This window comes from Carcharodon carcharias, chromosome 13 (genome assembly GCF_017639515.1).
Source record: "Carcharodon carcharias isolate sCarCar2 chromosome 13, sCarCar2.pri, whole genome shotgun sequence".
Classification (NCBI taxonomy): domain Eukaryota; kingdom Metazoa; phylum Chordata; class Chondrichthyes; order Lamniformes; family Lamnidae; genus Carcharodon; species Carcharodon carcharias.
In genome coordinates, this window is record NC_054479.1 from 83,251,551 (window position 1) to 83,273,980 (window position 22,430).

General features: G+C 45.3%; 1 protein-coding gene across 3 annotated transcripts in view; it reads left to right on the forward strand.

Annotated features, from left to right (window-relative positions):
- The first annotated feature begins 10,707 nt into the window (after nucleotides 1-10,707).
- Nucleotides 10,708-22,430, forward strand: part of ntn4 (netrin 4) — an 81,250-nt gene continuing 69,527 nt past the window's right edge. For all 3 annotated transcript variants that reach the window (XM_041202029.1, XM_041202030.1, XM_041202031.1), the window contains exons 1-2: nucleotides 10,708-10,962; nucleotides 12,380-12,897. In XM_041202029.1, the coding sequence (XP_041057963.1) occupies nucleotides 10,899-10,962; nucleotides 12,380-12,897 (582 nt within the window). In that variant the 5' untranslated portion in view covers nucleotides 10,708-10,898. The remainder of the gene's footprint in view (nucleotides 10,963-12,379; nucleotides 12,898-22,430) is intronic.

The following is a 22,430-nucleotide window of genomic DNA, read 5'->3' on the forward strand; positions in this document are numbered from 1 at the left end:
TATGCCCCCTGGTTATTGATCCCTCCACCAAGGTGAAAAGTTCCTTCCTGTCTATCCTATCTATGCCCCTCCGCATAATTTTATACACCTCAATCATGTCCCCCCTCAATCTCCTCTGCTCCAGGGAAAGTAACCCCATTCTATCCAATCTCTCCTCATAACTAAAACTCTCCAGCTCAGGCAACATCCTGGTAAATCTCCTCTGCACTGTCTCTAGTGCAATCACAGCCTACCTATAATGCAGATTCCAGAACTGCACGCAATACTCTAGCTGTGGCCTAACCAGCATTTTATACAGTTCCAGCATAACCTCCCTGCTCTTATATTCTATGCCTTGGCTAATAAAGGCCCATATGCCTCCTTAGTCACCATATCTACCTGTCCCGCTACCTTAAGGGACCAGTGGACATGCACGCCAAGGTCCATCTGATCCTCAGTACTTCCCAGGGTCCTACCATTCATCGTGTATTCCCGCCCAAGTGCATCACCTCACACTTATCCAGATTAAATTCCATTTGCCACTGATCAGCCCATCTGACCAGCCCATCTATATCCTCTTGTAATCTAAGGCTATTCTCCTCACTACTTAACACCCCACCAATTTTCGTGTCATCTGCAAATTTACTGATCAACCCTCCTACATTTATATAAATCACAAACAGCAAGGGACCCAACACTGTTCCCTGTGGAACCCCACTGGACACAGACAACCAGTCACAAAAAACACCCCTCGACCATCACCCTTTGCTTCCTGCTACTCAGCCAATTCTGGATCCAATTTGCCAAATTGCTTTGGATCCCATGGGCTCTTACCCTCGTTATCAGTCTCCCATGCGGGACGTTATCAAAAGTCTTGCTGAAAGCCAAATGGCTATGTCAAATGCATTGCCCTCTTCTACACAGCTGGTCACCTCTTTGAAAAATTCAATCAAATTGGTCAGACGTGACCTCCCCTTAACAAAACCTTGCTGACTGTCCTTGATTAATCCCTGTCCCTCAGAATTGCTTCCTATAGTTTCCCCACCACTGAGGTTAGAATGACTGGCCTATAGTTTCCTGGGTTATCCCTCCTCCCTTCTTGAATAATGGTACCACATTGGCTGTCCTCCAGTCCTCTGGCAGCTCTCCTGTGGCCAGAGAGGCATTAAAATTATTTCCAGCACCCCTGCTATCTCCTCCCTTGCCTCACTTAACAGCCTGGGATACATATCATCCGGGCCTGGAGATTTATCTACTTTTAAGCCTGCCAGACCACTTAGAACCACCTCCCTTTCTCTGCTAATTTCTTTAATTATATTACAGTCCTTGTGCCTGATTTCCATACCCACACCATCCCTCTCACTTGTGAACACCGACACAAAGTATTTATTTAGAAGCCTACTTACGTCTTCCGGCTCCACATACGAATTACCACTATGGTCCTTAATAGGCCCTACTCTTTCCCTAGTTATCCTCTTACTCTTAATGTACTTGTAAAATAACTTTGTAATGGTTGAATATTTAGGATGATGGTCAAGAAGCAAGTTCCATGGACTGGTAGAATGGAGTGTAAGAATGGAAAGTAAGAAAGTCCAGGGCAAGAACTGATAGTGAGTCCTGAAGTGGAGCACAATAAGGCAATTATTTTTGGAAAGTCAATGCATCTGCAATTTTCCCAGGACTTTATTGTATTCCTTTAATAAAACCTTGTGTTTTTCATCACATTGTTAGACAAATATTAATGGCATCAGGTGATAAGAATGAGAGAGAAAAAGCACGTATACAAAGCTAGTCAGATTAGTAAGACATATACATCAAAAAACGATCAAGTACTGGAAGAAGACCCTCTGATAGTGCAAGAGGAAGATCTCACAGTAGTGCCAACAGACATAAAAGTGCAAGTAGAGGCCATAGCTTTAATTGATTAGACAATGAAATAAAGACCATAGAACAGAACGGAACAGAATTAGAAGCAGAAATCCTCATGATCGTGAAGCTTAGGTGGCTGCCAATAAACCTGAAGATAAGCTACCAAGAGAGGCAAAACAAAGAGAGTTAAATAATTGGAGAGAGTTTGGAGTTTATTCTGAGGTCCCAGATAAAGGGCAACCAACTTTGCCGTGTATTCATGAGAGTTTAGATCAACTGATATTACCACCACATTTCTGAAGGGCGATATTTTTCAGAAAGGGATGTTTCTGAAACCACCCAAAAAGGCAACAGATATAGAAGGAAAACTTAACAAATATCTCTATGGCCCAAATGATGTTTCCAGAGTGTGGAATTTTTCAGTGATATCTGTTTTGCTGAAAATAGGTTGAATTCAGCTAAAAGCAGATCCCACATTGTTTAACTGGCATTATAAAGGAAAACTTTCAGGCATCTTCATGATGGGTCTGTGGAATTTGAGAATTGTCTTATTAATAAGATTAGAGTAAAATTTAAAATCGGGAGTCAGACTTGTAGAGATTTTAAAATATATTTTGTTTAAATATTAAGCAACATGGGTCTGAAATAACTTTAAATAAACAACCCAATTCAGAGAATGTTACTTCCATCATGGTTACTCATTCTAGGTCCCCACAGGAAATGACGTGATACTTAAAGAGACAGAGTAATTACAAAGCTTGATTGGTCAGTTGAACTAGTCAGGCACTCAGACTAGACCAGATATTAGTTTTGATGTGTTGGAGTTAAGTACTACAATGAAATATCCTAAAGTCCAAAATGTTCCAAAGGCAAATAAAACATATTTTAAAAAATCTTTTGACATGTATGCTTAAGTTCCTATCCTTAGATGACCCAAAAAACATGAAACTAGTCATTTTTAGAGATATATCACATGATAATCTTCCAGATGAGTATTCTTAGTGCAGCTGGTTTCATAATATTTCTTATGGTTGAAAATGGGCAATGTTGTTCTTTCATTTGGGAAGCTAAGAAAATAAAAAGAGTTGTTAAAAGTACTTTGGCTGTGAAACACTGGTTGTTGTGGTGGTGTTGGATGTGAGATGCTAATTGTCAAATATTTTAAGTAAGATCCTGTAGATTGGGAATATTAAAGATAATATGCCTGTTGAATGTTATGTAGGAAATTGTCAGACAGTATACACTCAATGAGAAGTGTGAGTGAAAAAAGATTACATATTAATGTTGCTGGTTTGAAACAAATGCTGAAGAGAAAGGAAAACTTTATAATTAATTGAGTGGATGCATAGCATCAACAGTCTAATTGCTTTATAAAAGAAATACATGTACAAAGAAATTGTTAGGGGTCCTAGAGGAGGGGCATCTCACAATGTAATGCTTTAGGAACGTAGGAATATAGGAGCAGGAGTAGACCATTCAGCCCATTAAGCCTGCTCTGCCATTCAATATGATCATGGCTGATCAGCCGTCAATGCCTTTTTCCCATGTTATCCCCATATCCCTTTATGCCATTGGTATTCAGAAATCTGTCAATCTCTGCTTTAAACATACTCAATGACTGAGCTTCCACCACCCTCTGGGGTAGAGAATTCCAAAGATTCACGACCCTCTGAATTAAGAAATTTCTCCTCATCTCAGTCCTAAGTGACTTCTCCCTTATTGTGTCCCCTGGTTCTAGATTCCCCAACCATCTTACCTGCACCTACCCTGTCTATCCCTTTAAGTATTTTGTAGGTTTCAATGAGATCACCTCTCATTCTTCGAAACTCTGGAGAATACAGGCCCCGTTTCCCCAATCTCTCTTCATGGGACAGTTCCGCCACCCCCCGGAACAAGCCTGGTGAACCTTTATTGCACTCCCCCTATGGCAGTAATATCTTCCTAAGGTAAGGAGACCAAAATTACACACGGCACTAACCAAGCTTCTGTACAACTGAAGAAGACTTCCCCAATCCTGTACTTAAATCCCCTTATGATAAAGACTAACATAACATTAGCCTTCCTAATTGCTTGCTGAAGATGGAGTTTTTTGATTTAGCTTATTTTGAAATTTTGGCTGTACATATAAACTCTAAGTGTAGAGTTTTATAGCAGCGGGATTTTACATTCCCACCAATGTTCAATGGAGTTTAGAATGGCTCTGGAACTTCTGCATAAATCAACCATGATTATATTCTGAGAAAAAAATGTAAAATCCTTGATCTCTGTGTTAAAGAAAAAAAGGAGTCATTCCAAAACTCCCTGAGAGATGGAAAGACCATCTGAAGAATATTGCACGGGCCTGTTCTCTAGAAAAGTGTGTGCAACAGGGCCGTAAGATTCCAGCCTAATTTTATTTTAAGAGAGAGAAAGGAATTTGTTAATTGTGTTTAATAGTATGCAGGTGATGGGCATTAACTGGGGATTCACTTGTGCCCCGACACACACTGAAACTGTGGTCATTGGGTAAGGAGGTGCATGCTTGTAATATATAACTCTGTAAATAAATGCTCATAAAAGTGTGTAAAGGCTGGCTTGGATTCTATCCTTCACCCACTGGCTTTCTGGAATATAACAGGCAGTGGGCCCCTACTATCTATTTGACTCTGTCCTGGGTTTGAATCCAGCCTGGGCTGATTTGGTGATAATTTGGACTGTAAGTGAAATGTCTGGGCAGTGCCCATTGACCTTCTAGACCAAAGACTACATTGAATTCTGGCACTAATTGCCAATCCCACTCAGAGAGGTGGTAAAGATAACAAGTGTGAAGTGAAACTCATGCCTCTCCAGTATGGTCTGTTCTAATGGTAGGGTTAGGGCATGTTTTGGGGGGTCAGGCAAGACCTTTTCTCCATGTAGAATCAGCATTAAACTTCAGCAAGAAGTCAATTTGTACAGTGTTGGCTGTGCTTCAGTGAATAGTACTCTCACCTCTGAGTCAGAAGGCTGTGGGTTCAAGTCCCGCTCCAGAGATTGGAGCACACAATCTAGGCTAATAGTCCCAGGGCAGTATGTTGGGAGTGCTGCATTGACTGCAGGTGTTGTCTTTCAAATGAGACATTAAACTGAACCCCTGTCTGCCCTCACAGATGAGCGTAATGGATCACGTGGCAATACTTTGAAGTAGAGCAGGGAAGTTCTCCTTGCTTTTCTGACCAATATTTATCCCTGGACCAACATCACTCAAACAGATTATCTGGTCATTGTCAGATTGTTGTTTGTGGATTCTTGCTGTGCACGTATTAGTTGTCCTGTTTCTTACATTACAACAGGAATCACACTTCAAAAAGTACTTCATTGGAAGTGGTCAAAGATGCTATAAAAATGCAAGTTATTTTTTCTCTTTGACCAACAAGCCATCTGTATTCCTTACAGATTTTCTTGGATTTTCACAGTTAACGGGTCTGACAATTCTCCTGGAAATTTGTTTGGGCCGTCTCCAAATTGACCACCGGAAAGTCAACAGTTGATTGGCACAAACACAGCACACACTGTCTAAACAGAATTTTCACTGATTGAGGAACCTTCTGGCTTTTCTCTCTATCATAAATGATTTTCAACAATATTAACTAAACTAGAATTAAACTCCTGTAATTCGCAGGCTCTGGAACTTCTGCATAATCAACCATGATTATATTCTAATGAGAAAAAATGTAAAATCCCTGATCTCTATGTTAAATATGGGAAAGGAGACATTCCAAAACTCCCTGAGAGATGGAAAGACCATCTGAAGAATATTGCATGAGCCTGTTCTCTAGGGAAGTGTGTGCAGACTTGCCCCAGGCATGATTTTTAAAGGAAGCCTCAGGCCAGGATATGGCACATTGTCAAAAGGAGCTCCATTTGGTTCAAAGTACAGAAAGCTATAGGACTGGCTACTACAGGAGCTTCTGGTACACAAACCCATCATTTATCACAGACTCATCACTCAGCACAACCAGAGCCTCCTCAGTGCAGATGTGAACTCTCAGCTCTCCCAAGGCTTCCTCTAACCCCTCTGTCTTTCACTCTGAACCCTCCTGTGTCTGCATTAACTTTATCACAGCTCTTTCCCTTGCTCTTGCTCTCCCACCAAAGTTGTACTTGGTACTGGGTAAGGTTTCCCTCCATAGCCTTCCACCAGGGATTTTTCACAGGAGGAACACAATGAGTGCAGTCGATAGTCACACTAATTATAAAAAGTCACTAGCTTTTCCTTAAATGAATCCTTAGAGGGCATAGAGATTAAGGTTTGTGGAAGATTGTTCCAGCCCTTAACTGTTCTTGGGAAAAAGGAGATAGCAAAGGTAGCACATTGGACTGTATACAGTTGGAGCTGTTGGCTATGAACTCTTTGAGCTCAGTACCTTTTGGGCTTAATGTGCCACTTAAAAATGTTTAATTGTTAATTCAAAACTTTATAGCGGCATGTCAACCTATAGGCTTTTCTTTGGTTCTATAGATTTTGCAAGTCTAGCAATGTGACCAACTAGGAGACACTAGTATCTCAAGTAATTTTTTGCAACAAAACAAACTGCTTGGTATTGAACTTTCTCAAGGATGGTAATGTTTTTAGCAGTATATGGGCTATGCCATACTCTAACTATTCTTATGCACTACTCTATATGTACAACATCCCATTTTCTTTTCCATCTGTTCCTTAATTTTAATCTCTCTATCTCTAATCTCTCTCTTTCTTACAGTCTCTCTTTTTCAAATATCAAGTGATCACAATTTATACTACAGGAGAAAAGGGTGCTGATTGGTTGGCAAGTCAATTCTGATCAGCAGAGATATTGCCATAGAGAAAGCAATGGGGAACTATAGGTCACTCAAAAAAGGTGCAAGACTTGAACTTATTCCTTTTGTTTGCAGGGAATGGGTCCCTGCGAATGAATGTATAACGCTTCTAGCAAACGTAAATGAGCCATGTTATGAACGGGACGGATTATCTTAAATTGGTTGTTAGTGTAGCTATTAGTGCACTCAGGAATGTTCAGCAAGTGCTGCCCAATCGCAGAATCTAACTGTAGATGTTTTGTTTTGGGTTTTGCAAGCGCAAGCTGGCTGACTACGGTCTGTACTCTGTCTATAACTGAAGGAACAATCTTGTATATAAGCACTAGCCAATTACTCACCTTGCAAGCTTGATGCAGAAATAGAGTGCATCCAAGCTATCCTGTGGGACAATGGCTATTCCGATCACATCACTGTTCACTGTGTTCACACAAACTAAAAAATTGGCCAAGGACTGTCACTTTCAAACCTGAAAAGTGCCCGGTCAATCTCAAATTACCCTGGAAAGGCAAAGAATCTCAAAAATTTGAATGACAGGTTAACACTGCTACTATGCAAGAGGTATTTTTCACTAGCAGGAGACCACACCTAGAGCACTGTGTATAGATTTGGTCACCTTACTTAAGGATTGCATTGCAAGATGTTCAGACAACGTTCACTAGACTGATTCCTGGGATGGAGGGGGTTGTCTTATGAGGAAAGGTTGAGCAGGTTGGGCCTATACTCATTGGAGTTTAGAAGAATGAAAGGTGATCTTATTGAAACAGGTAAGATTTTGAAGCTCAACAGGGTAGATGTTGAGTGAATATTTCCTCACAATGGGAAATCTAGAACTAGGGCACAGTTTAAAAATAAGGGATCTCCCATTTAAAATGGAGATGCGGTGGAATTTCTTTTTTCACTAGCAGGAGACAATGAATGCATTGGCTGTGATCTTCCAAAATCCTCTAGATTCTGGGAAGGTCCCACTGGATTGGAAAATTGCAAATGCAACACCTCCTGTTCAAGAAAGGAGGGAGACAGAAAGCAAGGAACTATAGGCCAGTTAGCTTATTTCTCTCATTGAAAAAATGCTAGAATCATAGTATTAAGATTTTCCAAATGTCCTGCTACTATCAGGCTGAATCAATATGGTTTTGTGAAAGGGTAATCATATTTGACAAACTTATTCAAGTTCTTTGGGGATGTAACAAGCAGAGTGGATAAAGGGGAGCCAGTAGATATGGTGTATTTCGATTTCCAAAAGGCATTTGATAAGGTGCCACATAAAAAGTTACTGTACAAGAGCTTATGGTGTTGGGGGTGCTATTTAAGAATGGATAGAGGATTGGCTAACTAACAGGAAAAAGCGAGTCAAGATAAATGGGCCATTTTCAGTTTGACAAACTGTAACTAGTGGAGTGCCTGAGGGATCAGTGCTGGGGCCTCAACTATTTACAACCTATATTAATGACTTGGATGAAAGGACCGACTGTTTTGTTGCCAAATTCTCTGATGATCTGAAGATAGATAGGAATGTAAGATGTGAGGAGGGTACAAAGTGTCTCCAAAGGGATATAGATATAGTGAGTGGGGAAAAAATTGGCAAATTATGTATAAAGTAGGAAAATGTGAGGTTGTCCACTTCAGCAGGAAGAATAGAAAAGCAGAATATTATTTAAATAGAAAGAGACTGCAGAATGCTGCAGTACAGAGGGATCTGGATGTCCTTGTACATGAATCACAAAAAGTTAGCAAGCAGGAACAGCAAGTAATTAGGAAGGCAGATGGAATGTTGGCCTCTATTGCAAGGGGGATGGAGTATACAAATAGAGAAATCTTGCTACAACTGTACAGGGCATTGGTGAGACCACACCTAGAGTACTGTGTATAGATTTGGTCACCTTACTTAAGGATTGCATTGCAAGATGTTCAGACAATGTTCACTAGACTTATTCCTGGGATGGAGGGGTATGTCTAATGAGGAAAGGTTGAGCAGGTTGGGCCTATACTCATTGGAGTTTAGCAGAATGAAAGGTGATCTTATTGAAACAGGTAAGATTTTGAAGCTCAACAGGGTAGATGCTGAGTGAATATTTCCTCACAATGGGAAATCTAGAACTAGAGCACAGTTTAAAAATAAGGGATCTCCCATTTAAGATGGAGATGCGGTGGAATTTCTTCTCTCAGTGGGTCCTTAGTGTTTGGAATTCTCTTCCCCAGAGAGCAGTGGAGGCTGGGTCATTGAGTTTATTCAAGCTTGAGTTAGACAGGTTTTTGATGTACAAGGAAGTCAAGGGTTATGAGGGGCAGAGAGGAAAGTGAAGTTCAGGTCACAATCAGATCAGCCATTGAATGGCGGAGCAGGCTCGAGGGACTGAATGACCTACTCCTGATCCTATTTCTTATGTTAATTACCATCCAAGTGGGAAGGTTGCCCATGAGCCTTCCCCCTCTGAACCCAATCAGGTGGAGACAGGAAGGCAGCATTGTTCCCATCCCTTACCCTCCCTCCGATTAAATGCCCCACCACCAAATTTGATGCAGAGGGGTCATTAATTCCGTCCTCCATCTCAGTCTCACTCTGAACAACTCCCTCTCCCTGTCTCATTCTCTCTGTCCCGCTCCCTCTCCACATCTCACTCCCTCTCCCTGCCACACTTTCAGTCCCACTCCTCTTCCTTTCTCACTGTCTCAGTCTCTGCCTCGCTCTCTCTATCTCAGTCCTCTTTCCCTCTGTATTTCTCACCTCCTTTGCCTTCAATCTTTATGTCTGTTTCTTACTGTGTTCTCTCTTTCCTCGCCTTTTCTTTCCCCCTTCTGCCCCTCTGCCTTCCTCCTTGTTTCGATGTCTCTCTCTCTCCCAACCTTTGATTTGCCACACTTCAAATTGTTTCAGACACCCTGGGTTCTCCGACCGTTCAATGCTCCAGCTCTGCCTATAAGAAGATGACAGGCCCGATTTGATGTTCGCTCCCCAATGTTGGGGTTCCCGGTTGCAGGTAGCCGGGGCTGGGTTGTGTGAACCGGACCCCGAGATGGAACACCCACCCTGAGGGTGGGGAGGGGGCTTATTACAGATTCCGGAGTTTCCCACCCTCCCGCCACAAATTCCCATTGGCTGGAATTGGTTAAAGGGTTGAACGTGATCAAACTGAGTTTCCTTTTATACTGGGGACGATGTTCAGGGTTATTACTGTGTCGGTTAAACAGGTTCAGCTTCCGCCGAGAATAACATGTATCCAACCGGCGGAATGAGCAGCCCGAACCCAGAGCTAGCGACTCCCACACAACAGTCTGAGCGCTGGGGTAAAACAGAACCACAGGATCCAGAGTCAAAACAGACTCCGGAGAGGGTGAAAGAGAGAGAGAGACAATGAGAAATAAACTGAGACAGAGATAAATAGAAAGAGAGCGAGACAGAAATAGACTGAAAGACAGAAATAAAGTGAGAGAGAAATAGACACACAGACAGATCCAGAGTGAGATAGAGAGAAATAGAGAGGGGGAGGAGGTGCAGAAGGATCAGAGAGAGACAGATAGAGACAGATTAAAAGAAATAGATATAAGGAAACACGAAGAGACAGAGAGAGACACAAACAGGGATACAAAGAAAGGCAGATTACATAGAGAGAGAACGAGAGAAAGGGGATAGAGAGATAGAGCGGGAGGGAAAAGAGAGGAGGCAGAAACAGATACCCAGAGAGATAAAGAGAAAGTTATCACCGAAGAGAGAGAGAAAAATATACTGATAAGGAGAAAAAGAAAGAGAGAGAAAGTTACGGCGGGGTGGGAGCGGCGGACAAGAAAGAGAGAGCAGGACAGAGAAATAGAAAATAAGGAAATAAATGGAGAAAGATACAGAGAATGCAGGAGGAATAACTACAATTGGGAGAGAGTGTGTAGGGAGAGGGAGGGGAAAGTAGAGAGGGGGAGCGAGACAGGGTGTGTGTGTGTGACAAAGGAGGTATTAAACTAACAATTAGAGGGAGCGAAATACAGAGAGAGGGAGGGGAAGTATATGTGTATTTATAGATATACAGAGAGAGAGAGAGATGTAGGGGGAGGAGGAGAGAGGGAGAAGGAATCAGAGAGAGGGACAGCCTCTCTTGAGCAGAGCCGGGAGCCGGCAGTTTCCATGCGGAGGAGCAGCAGCGAGCAGGGGGATGCCGATCACAAGGAGGTCCCGGGAAGGAGCAGCCTGACCCCCGTGTCCGGAGAGCCTGAAGCCCCCATTCAGACTGAGTGCAGCGGAGATGAACCGCTTGTGGGTGGCCGCCTGTGTCCTGCTGTCCCTGGGCGGCCAGCCCCGGCTAATCGGTAGGTATCGGGACATGGACAGGAGGGTGGCCAGGGAGAGGGGGGTGGGAGCTGCCAGGTTGTAGATCCAAACGGAGAGTGTCTGCCCTCACCCCCTACCCTCATCCACTGCCCTCATCCCCTCTTCTGTCCCCTACCCTCTCATCCCTGCCCTCTCCACACCCCCTGCCCTGAACCCCTGCCCTCAACTTCTACCCTCACCTCCTTCCCTCACCCATTGCCCTCACCGCTTCCCTCATTCCCTGCATTCACTCCCATCCGCACTCTTTGTCCTCAAGCCCTACCCACAGCCCCTACCCTCACCCCTAACCTCACCCCTTCCCCCGCCACTGCCTTCTCCTCCTGCTCTCACTTCCTCTCATTTGCCTCTTTCTAGAGTTTTTCCCCCCGAGTTTGTGAACCTCTGATGTGAGTCCACAAATCGGGAACATTAAACCTGCTGGATCCTGATGAATTTCAGTTTTTGGCTGAGACTTCCCTTCCAGGGTAACTCTTAACAGTTAAACAGCAGAGACCAACATTACTGCCGTGACTAAAAGCAAAATATCGCGGGTGCTGTAAATCTGAAACAAAAACAGAAAATGCTGGAAAAACTCAGCAGGTCTGACAACATCTGTGGAGAGAGAAACACAAAATTAATGTTTCGAGTTTCAGAGCTGAAGGGAGTCATATGGACTCGAAACGTTAACTCTGGGAGCTCTCAGACCCGCTGAGTTTTTCCAGCATTTTCTGTTTTTGTTACTACCGAGACTACCTGGTCAGCTTCACCATGGATATACCAACCTGACCAATCACAGGGAGAAAACAACTGGACAGTGGCTATAAATTGATCAATCTTAGGGAGAGAGTGACCAAATTGACTAATCCCAGGGGGACAGAAATGGATGGACCATGGCAACAAACTGACCAATCACAGGAGATAGTAACGGGACCAGGGATCAAACTGACCAATCAGGGGAAGAGAGTGACCAGATTGACCAATCACAATGGAAGTAGTAATTGGAACAGGGATCAAACTGACCAATAACCAGCAAGAATAAAGGAGGGAGCAATGAGATACGGAATAATTTCAGATTGACACGTGACCTCAAACGCATTTTTACAACCTTGAGTTTGGACTGATGTCTTTCACTTCACTGCACAAAATCAATGCCTAAAGATTACTACATTTGAAAACAGATAAAAAGTAAATTTATGTTTGAATAGCATTTGTTAGAGGATTATATGTAGATATCTTTTTTTATAGTAGTTTTGTGTCTGTGGTTTTGTCAGACTGGAGTGAAAGTGGATTGAATTTTGAAGTCAGGAACTTTTGATAGCCTTTTTGGAGCAGTGCACCTTGATGACGCGTAGATTGTATGGGTATGATGTGCTAGGTGCTGGTTGTAATTTGGATTCCTGTTTATTTCTTTTTCAGGATCAATAGATGCGCCTGGGGTGAGGCGGCACTGTGAGTCTGGAGCCTGTAACCCTCGGCTGGGGAACCTGGCTGCAGCCAGAGAGCTACGAACCAGTACCACCTGTGGCATTAACTCCACCGAGCTCTTCTGTTCGTACTCAAGGAGGGGTTGTGAGGATCCACCAAGATGTGAGAAGTGTAGTGGGACCCATGGCCACCCAGCCACTGCAATGACTGATTCTTCATTCCAGTTCCCACACACCTGGTGGCAGTCAGCCCTGGGGAGCTACAGGGAAACCATCCAGCTGGATCTGGAGACCTACTTTTACTTCACCCACCTCATTATGATCTTTAAGTCTCCTAGGCCTGCTGCCATGGTTCTGGAACGTTCCCAAGACTTTGGTTCCACCTGGAAACCCTACAAGTATTTTGCCACGAACTGTAGTGACACCTTTGGGCTACCAGATGATCAGAATGGCGTTGGGGCAATTTGTACTTCCAGATATTCAAATCCACTTCCTTGTAGCCGAGGAGAGGTAATAATCTTCCCCATATTTCGCAGAGTGATACTGACTTGGGGTGTAAATGGCCAGTGGACAAATTAAGGTCCCCTGACTCCTTGGCAGGACATCCATTGTTTCCCTATTTAAGATAGAAACAGCTTGCATTTATATAGTACATTTCATGTCCTCATGACATTTCAAAATGCTTCAGGGTCAATGAAGTACTTTTGGAGTGTAGTTCCTGTTGTAATGTAGGGAAGTGTGGCACCTTATTTAGATGATGCACAATCCTACAAACAGCAATGGAAAAAAACACTTAAGCAGCTTTTCGAAGGTGTTCTTTGAGGGATAAAAATTAGCCAGAACGCCCCTGTTCTTCATCAAATCTTCCACATCCACCCGAAAGAGCAGATGGGACCACAGTTTACCACCTCTAACAGTGCAGTACTCCTTCAGGACTGCACCAGAAATGCCAACCAAGGCTATGTGCCCAAGTCTGGAGTGAAACCACTACCCACGAGCCTAAAATCTAAGTGATATAAACAAAATCCTGATATATTCCTTTGGCTCAGTTGGTTGCACTCTCACCTTTGAGTCATTAGGTTCTGGATTCAAATTTCACTCCAGGATTTGAGCACAAAAATTCAGACTGACACTCCAATGCAATACTGAGAGAGTGCTGCACTGTTGGAAGTACTGTCTTTCACTTGAAACATTAAACCGAAGCCATGTCTGCCCTCTCGGAAGGATGTATAAGATCTCCTGGTGCAATTTTGAAGAAGAGCAGGGTGGTTCTACCTAGTGTCCTGGCCAATATTTATCCCTCAATCAACAGCACAAAAAACAGATGATCACTTTGCTGTTTTTGGGGGCTTGGTGTGCACAAATTGGCTGCTGGGTTTCCTACATTACAACAGTGATTACATTTCAACTTCATTGTCTGTGAAATGCTCTGAGATATTCAGTAAGACAATATTAAATACACTTGTTACAGTATATCAGGCGTGACACCTATAACTTTATCTCCCATATATATCACTCTCACTCCATATTAGGGGTGACACATTTGTGCGGTAAGTTTGTTTGACCCAATGTGTACATTATGATTAGTGGTTATGTTAGGGCAGGAGGGCAGATATCAGCACCTAAGTTGAGTTACAAATTGACAAAATCTTCCTTGGGCCACATTGGTGATGTTTCTCCCACTTCAAAGCAGGAATGATAATCGTTTCATTGCTTTTTCCACCTCCAGGACCAGCATGCATGCTGGAGAAGTGTGAGAAATATCATTATTTCGGGTTAGCCAGTAGATAGATCAAATTTGCTTTCCACGACCTCAGCGGGAGGTGAACACTCAGCAGCTTATCATTTTGATTAGTGAGCAATTTAGCTCGTCCCATCAACTCATACCCTGCCCTTTCCCCATAGCCCTGCAAGGTTTTATTCTTCAGAAAAAACAAAAAACTGCGGATGCTGGAAATCCAAAACAAAAACAGAATTACCTGGAAAAACTCAGCAGGTCTGGCAGCATCGGCGGAGAAGAAAAGAGTTGACGTTTTGAGTCCTCATCACCCTTCAGCAGAACTGGGTGAATCCAAGGAGAGGGGTGAAATATAAGGTGGTTTAAGGTGGGGGTGGGGGGGTTGGTTGGGGGGAGAGAAGTGGAGGGGGGGTGGTGTGGTTGTAGGGACAAGCAAGCAGTGATAGGAGCAGATAATCAAAAGATGTCACAGACAAAAGAACAAAAGAACACACAGGTGTTGAAGTTGGTGATATTATCTAAACGAATGTGCTAATTAAGAATGGATGGTAAGGCACTCAAGGTATATCTCTAGTGGGGATGGGGGGGGCATAAAAGATTTAAAAATAATGGAACTAGGTGGGAAAAGAAAAATCTATATAAATTATTGGCAAAAACAAAAGGAAGGGGGAAGAAATAGAAAGGGGGTGGGGATGGGGGAGGGAGGTCAAGATCTAAAGTTGTTGAATTCAATATTCAGTCCAGAAGGCTGTAAAGTGCCTAGTTGGAAGATGAGGTGCTGTTCCTCCAGTTTGCGTTGGGCATCACTGGAACAATGCAGCAAGCCAAGGACAGGCATGTGGGCAAGAGAGCAGGGTGGAGTGTTAAAATGGCAAGCGACAGGGAGGTTTGGGTCATTCTTGTGGACAGACCGCAGGTGTTCTGCAAAGTGGTCACCCAGTTTACGTTTGGTCTCTCCAATGTAGAGGAGACCGCATTGGGAGCAACGAATGCAGTAGACTAAGTTGGGGGAAATGCAAGTGAAATGCTGCTTCACTTGAAAGGAGTGTTTGGGCCCTTGGACGGTGAGGAGAGAGGAAGTGAAGGGGCAGGTGTTACATCTTTTGCGTGGGCATGGGGAGGTGCCATAGGTCGGGGTTGAGGAGTAGGGGGTGATGGAGGAGTGGACCAGGGAGTCCCCGAGGGAACGATCCCTATGGAATGCCGCCGGGGGGGGGTGAAGGGAAGATGTGTTTGGTGGTGGCATCATGCTGGAGTTGGCTGAAATGGTGGAGGATGATCCTTTGAATGCGGAGGCTGGTGGGGTGATAAGTGAGGACAAGGGGGACCCTTGGTTTCTGGGAGGGAGGAGAAGGCGTGAGGGTGGATGCGCGGGAGATGGGCCGGACACGGTTGAGGGCCCTGTCAACGACTGTGGGTGGAAAACCTCGGTTAAGGAAGAAGGAGGACATGTCAGAGGAACTGTTTTTGAAGGTAGCATCATCAGAACAGATGCGACGGAGGTGAAGGAACTGAGAGAATGGGATGGAGTCCTTACAGGAAGCGGGGTGTGAGGAGCTGTCGTCGAGGTAGCTGTGGGAGTTGGTAGGCTTGTAATGGATATTGGTGGACAGTCTATCACCAGAGATTGAGACAGAGAGGTCAAGGAAGGGAAGGGAAGTATCAGAGATGGACCATGTGAAAATGATGGAGGGGTGGAGATTGGAAGCAAAATCAATAAATTTTTCCAAGTCCCGACGAGAGCATGAAGCAGCACCGAAGTAATCATCGATGTACCGGAGAAAGAGTTGTGGAAGGGGGCTGGAGTAGGACTGGAACAAGGAATGTTCCACATACCCCATAAAGAGACAGGCATAGCTGGGGCCCATGCGGGTACCCATAGCCACACCTCTTATTTGGAGGAAGTGAGAGGAGTTGAAGGAGAAATTGTTCAGTGTGAGAACAAGTTCAACCAGACGGAGGAGAGTAGTGGTGGATGGGGATTGTTCGGGCCTCTGTTCGAGGAAGAAGCTAAGGGCCCTCAGACCATCCTGGTGGGGGATGAAGGTGTAGAGGAATTGGACGTCCATGGTGAAGAGGAAGCGGTTGGGACCAGGGAACTGGAAATTGTTGATATGACGTAAGGTGTCAGAGGAATCACGGATGTAGATGGGAAGGGACTGGACAAGGGGAGAGAGAAGGGAGTCAAGATAACGAGAAATGAGTTCTGTGGGGCAGGAGCAAGCTGACACGATGGGCCTACTGGGACAGTTCTGTTTGTGGATTTTGGGTAGGAGGTAGAAGCGGGCCGTCCGAGGTTGGGCGACTATCAGGTTGGAAGCTGTGGGAGGAAGATCTCCAAAGGAGATGAGGTCAGTGACAGTCCTGGAAACAATGGCTTGATGTTCAGTGGTGGGGTCATGGTCCAGGGAGAGGTAGGAGGAAGTGTCTGCGAGTTGACGCACGCTGACCTCTACCTCGCGGAGGCTGAGCGTCAACTCACAGACACTTCCTCCTACCTCTCCCTGGATATAAGTGAATAAACGAAACAGGTTTCCCCTCTCCAAAACTCATAAAAGGGTACAAGAGAAAGCAGATTAAAACCATATGAACAGGGATAAATCCCTGCCAAGACAGTGGGCCACTCGACCAAAAGCTCAGTGCAGGTTCAGCCCCGTCCATCACCCATGGAGAATGCAGTGCTGACCTCAGCGGTAGCAGTGGAGTAGCTTTTATTCCAACTCTCATTCACTGCACAGGGGCAAAGATGAAGTTTCCGAAATAGTTAACATCTTTAAAGACAGCTTGTAGTGTCTGGCCTGCGGGTAAGTCACTTGCTGTGTTTATTTTCGGTCCTGGGCAGTTGAAACCCTCTGCTTCATCCTTTACTCTTCCTCCAGTTTGCATTTGCAACTAACATTTGCTTAACGTTGGAAGATGGACCGTCATTTTTTGAAAATCGAACTATTTCTTGCGTTGTGTTTGTAATTTCTCTTTTTTAAAGTTGAACACAGTGAATGCCTTCACTCCGACATTTAGGCTGGAATTTTCCAGCCCCCCCACCCCCTACCCCACAGCTGGTTCCCCCGTTGGAGGGGCCAGCAAGCCATTGAAATCTCCATTCACATTGGTAGAACCAGAAGATCCCACCAGCATGAGGGGCTGGAACATTCCGACTTTAAAGTTTTCTCCCGTTGGGGTGTGGGGTGTGTTAGTAAACATGTTCTAACGGAATCCCATAGCGATCATGGATTCCTCCTTAACAACATGAGGGCCAACAATTATGTTCAGCCTTGGAAGCAAGGTGTAGTCTTACGTCGACACAGTTATCACAGTCAATAGTGCAGTGCATGCTTGTAACCGAGTGCTCAGTAGCTGGGAGCTGCTGGTGCTCCTTTTCACACACACGCTCAGGGACCCCACCGTCAGAAGAGACTTGTCTAAAAATGTTATGGGGGGCCCACACAGTGTGATTTCCACTTGGCCCTGCACCTCCCTAGGGATGACCCTGATTGTGCCCTTTATTTTATATTGTGTCTCCTCATTCTTCCTAACAAAATGTATCACTTTGCATTTCTCTGCATTAAATTTGATCTGCTACTTGAAGGTAAATAAATGTCAGGGCAGTGGCAGGCATTCCAGGAAGAGATAGTGAGGGTTCTGAACAAATATATTCCCACAAAGAAAATGAGTGGGACTTCCAAATCTAGAGCCTCTTGGTTACCAATGAGTATACAGGGTAAGAGAAAGCAATTAAGGGAAACTTGTGTCAGATCCTGAGAGCTCAATGTTGCAGGAAGCCTAGAGGAGTATAGAAAGTATAAGGGTGAAATTAAAAAAGAAAATTAGGAAGGCAAAGCGAGAGTACGAAAAAATATTGTCGAGTAAAATCAAGAAAAACCCAAAGTTTTATGAATGCATTGAGGGCAAGAGGATTTTTTTTATTATTCGTTCATGGGATGTGGGTGTCACTAGGCCAGCATTATTGCCCATCCCTAACTGCCCTTGTTCAGAGGACATTTGTAAGAGTCAACCACAATGCTGTGGGCCTGGAGTCACATGTAGGCCAGACCAGGTAAGGACAGCAGATTTCCTTCCCTAAAGGATATTAGTGAACCAGATGGGCTTTTGCAACAATCAGTGATGGTTCTGTAAACAAAAACAGAATTACCTGGAAAAACTCAGCAGGTCTGGCAGCATTGGCGGAGAAGAAAAGAGTTGACGTTTCGAGTCCTCATGACCCTTCGACAGAACGTGAGTTCGAGTCCAAGAAAGAGTTGAAATATAGGCTGGTGTAAGGTGTGTGGCGGGGGTGGGGGGGGGGGGGGGGGGGGGGGGGGGGGGGGGGGGGTGGTGGGGGGGGGGGGGGGGGTGCGGGGTGGGGGCGGAGAGAGAGAGAGAGAGAGAGAGAGAAGTGGAGGGGGTTGGTTTGGTTGGAGGGACAAACAAGCAGTGATAGAAGTAGATCATCAAAAGATGTCAACAACAATAGAACAAAAGAACACATAGGTGTTAAAGTTGGTGATATTATCTAAACGAATGTGCTAATTAAGAATGGATGGTAGGGCACTCAAGGTATAGCTCTAGTGGGGGTGGGGAGAGCATAAAAGATTTTAAAATATTTAAAAATAATGGAAATAGGTGGGAAAAGAAAAATCTATATAATTTATTGGAGAAAAAAAGGAAGGGGGAAACAGAAAGGGGGTGGGAATAGGGGAGGGGGAGGGAGCTCAAGACCTAAAGTTGTTGAATTCAATATTCAGTCCGGAAGGCTGTAAGGTGCCTAGTCGGAAGATGAGGTGTTGTTCCTCCAGTTTGTGTTGGGCTTCACTGGAACAATGCAGCAAGCCAAGGACAGACATGTGGGCAAGAGAGCAGGGTGGAGTGTTAAAATGGCAAGCGACAGGGAGGTTTGGGTCATTCTTGCGGACAGACCGCAGATGTTCTGCAAAGCGGTCGCCCAGTTTACGTTTGGTCTCTCCAATGTAGAGGAGACCACATTGGGAGCAACGAATGCAGTAGATTAAGTTGGGGGAAATGCAAGTGAAATGCTGCTTCACTTGAAAGGAGTGTTTGGGCCCTTGGACGGTGAGGAGAGAGGAAGTGAAGGGGCAGGTGTTGCATCTTTTGCGTGGGCATGGGGAGGTGCCATAGGAGGGGGTTGAGGAGTAGGGAATGATGGAGGAGTGGACCAGGGTGTCCTGGAGGCAGCGATCCCTACGGAATGCCGATAGGGGGGATGAAGGGAAGATGTGTTTGGTGGAGTTGGCGGAAATGGCGGAGGATGATCCTTTGATTGCGGAGGCTGGTGGGGTGATAAGTGAGGACAAGGGGGACCCTATCATGTTTCTGGGAGGGAGGAGAAGGCGTGAGGGCGGATGCGCGGGAGATGGGCCTACCACGGTTGAGGGCCCTGTCAACGACCGTGGGCGGAAAACCTCGGTTAAGGAAGAAGGAGGACATGTCAGAGGAACTGTTTTTGAAGGTAGCATCATCAGAACAGATGCGACGGAGGCGAAGGAACTGAGAGAATGGGATGGAGTCCTTACAGGAAGCGGGGTGTGAGGAGCTGTAGTCGAGGTAGCTGTGGGAGTCGGTGGGTTTGTAATGGATATTGGTGGACAGTCTATCACCAGAGATTGAGACAGAGAGGTCAAGGAAGGGAAGGGAAGTGTCAGAGATGGACCACGTGAAAATGATGGAGGGGTGGAGATTGGAAGCAAAATTAATACATTTTTCCAAGTCCCGACGAGAGCATGAAGCAGCACCGAAGTAATCATCAATGTACCGGAGAAAGAGTTGTGGAAGGGGGCCGGAGTAGGACTGGAACAAGGAATGTTCCACATACCCCATAAAGAGACCGGCATAGCTGGGGCCCATGCGGGTACCCATAGCCACACCTTTTATTTGGAGGAAGTGAGAGGAGTTGAATGAGAAATTGTTCAGTGTGAGAACAAGTTCAGCCAGACGGAGGAGAGTAGTGGTGGATGGGGATTGTTCGGGCCTCTGTTCGAGGAAGAAGCTAAGGGCCCTCAGACCATCCTGGTGGGGGATGGAGGTGTAGAGGGATTGGACGTCCATGGTGAAGAGGAAGCGGTTGGGGCCAGGGAACTGGAAATTGTTGATGTGACGTAAGGTGTCAGAGGAATCACGGATGTAGGTGGGAAGGGACTGGACAAGGGGAGAGAGAAGGGAGTCAAGATAACGAGAAATGAGTTCTGTGGGGCAGGAGCAAGCTGACACGATCGGTCTACCAGGGCAGTTCTGTTTGTGGATTTTGGATAGGAGATAGAAGCGGGCCGTCCGAGGTTGGGCGACTATCAGGTTGGAATCTGTGGGAGGAAGATCCCCAGAGGAGATGAGGTCAGTGACAGTCCTGGAAACAATGGCTTGATGTTCAGTGGTGGGGTCATGGTCCAGGGAGAGGTAGGAGGAAGTGTCTGCGAGTTGACTCTCAGCCTCCGCGAGGTAGAGGTCAGTGCGCCAGACAACAGCAGCACCACCCTTGTCAGCGGGTTTGATGACAATGTCAGGGTTGGACCTGAGAGAATGGAGTGCAGTAAGTTCAGAGAGAGACAGGTTAGAATGGGTGAGAGGAGCAGAGAAATTGAGACGACTAATGTCGCGCCGACAATTCTCAATGAAAAGATCAAGAGAAGGTAAGAATCCAGAGGGAGGGGTCCAGGTGGAGGGAGAATATTGGAGATGGGTAAAAGGATCCGTTGAACTGGTAGAGGACTCCTGCCCAAAGAAGTGAGCCTGGAGACGAACACGGCGGAAGAAGAGTTCAGCATCATGCCGAGCCCGAAATTCATTGAGGTGAGGGCGTAAGGGTATGAAATTAAGTCCTTTGCTGAGCACTGAACGTTCAGCAACGGAGAGGGGAAGGTCAGGGGGTATAGTGAATACACGGCTGGGGTTGGGATTGGAAGATGGGGTGGGGACGGAGGGACAGGCAGAGATGGAGGGTCCTAGATGGGTGTTGGTGTCGATGAGTTGTTGGAGCTAGCGTTCCTTAGCACTTGAGAGAAAGAGAAAAAGTTTCTTGTTGAGGCATCGGATGAGACGAAGAATAAAATGAAACTGGGGGCACGCGCAGCTTTGAAAAAAGGTACGGCGGTGCTGCTGGAGGGAGAGGTCGAGTGTGTTCATATGGCGGCGCATGCCACTGATTGTGGATTTCAGAATGTGACGGGAACAGCAGTCCGAGAAACGTTTTATGTCCCGGAGATACCTGTAATCCTGGGTGGGTTCGAAACATGAGGGGTGGAATTTCAGTTGAAATCCATGTGGGGTAAGTCGGAGATGGAGACAGTCACTGAGAAAGGAGATATGGCTGTGAAAGTGGGTTTTAGTAAACACCTTGTCAAACACCAGGAGGGAAATGGAAAGCAATGAAGGTGAGCAAGGCAAAAGAGAGGTATGGAAATCTTGTCGCAGAAAAGAACAGAACTTCTTCAAGGAGGTAGGCATTTCTTGAAGAGCAGTGGCAGTCAATTAAACACAGAGATTAAAACCAAAAAACTGCAGAAATCCAAAACAAAAGCAGAATTACCTGGAAAAACTCATCAGGCCTGGCAGCATCGGCGGAGAAGAAAAGAGTTGACGTTTCGAGTCCTCATGACCCTTCGACAGAACTCGAGTGAATCCAAGAAAGAGTTGAAATATAGGCTGGTAATTCTGTTTTTGTTTTGGATTTCCAGCATCCGCAGTTTTTTTGTTTTTATCTCTGTGCTTCATTGCTTTCCATTTCCCTCCTGGTGTTTGACAAGGTGTTTACTGAAACCCGCTTTGACAGCCATATCTCCTTTCTCAGTGACTGTCTCCATCTCCGACTTACCCCACGTGGATTTCAACTGAAATTCCACCCCTCATGTTTCGAACCCACCCAGGATTACAGGTATCTCCGGGACATAAAACGTTTCTCGGACTGCTGTTCCTGTCACATTCTGAAATCCACACTCAGTGGCATGCGCCGCTATATGAACACACTCGACCTCTCCCTCCAGCAGCACCGCCGTACCCTTTTTCAAAGCTGCGCGTGCCCCCAGTTTCATTTTATTCTTCGGCTCATCCAACGCCTCAACAAGAAACTTTTTCTCTTTCTCTCAAGTGCTAAGGAACGCAAGCTCCAACAACTCATCGACACTAACACCCATCTAGGACCCTCCACCCCTGCCCGTCTTTCCGTCCCCACACCATCTTCCAATCCCAACCCCAGCCGTGTATTCACTATACCCCCTGACCTTCCCCTCTCCGATGCTGAACGTTCAGTGCTCAGCAAAGGACTTAGTTTCATACCCTTATGCCCTCACCTCAATGAATT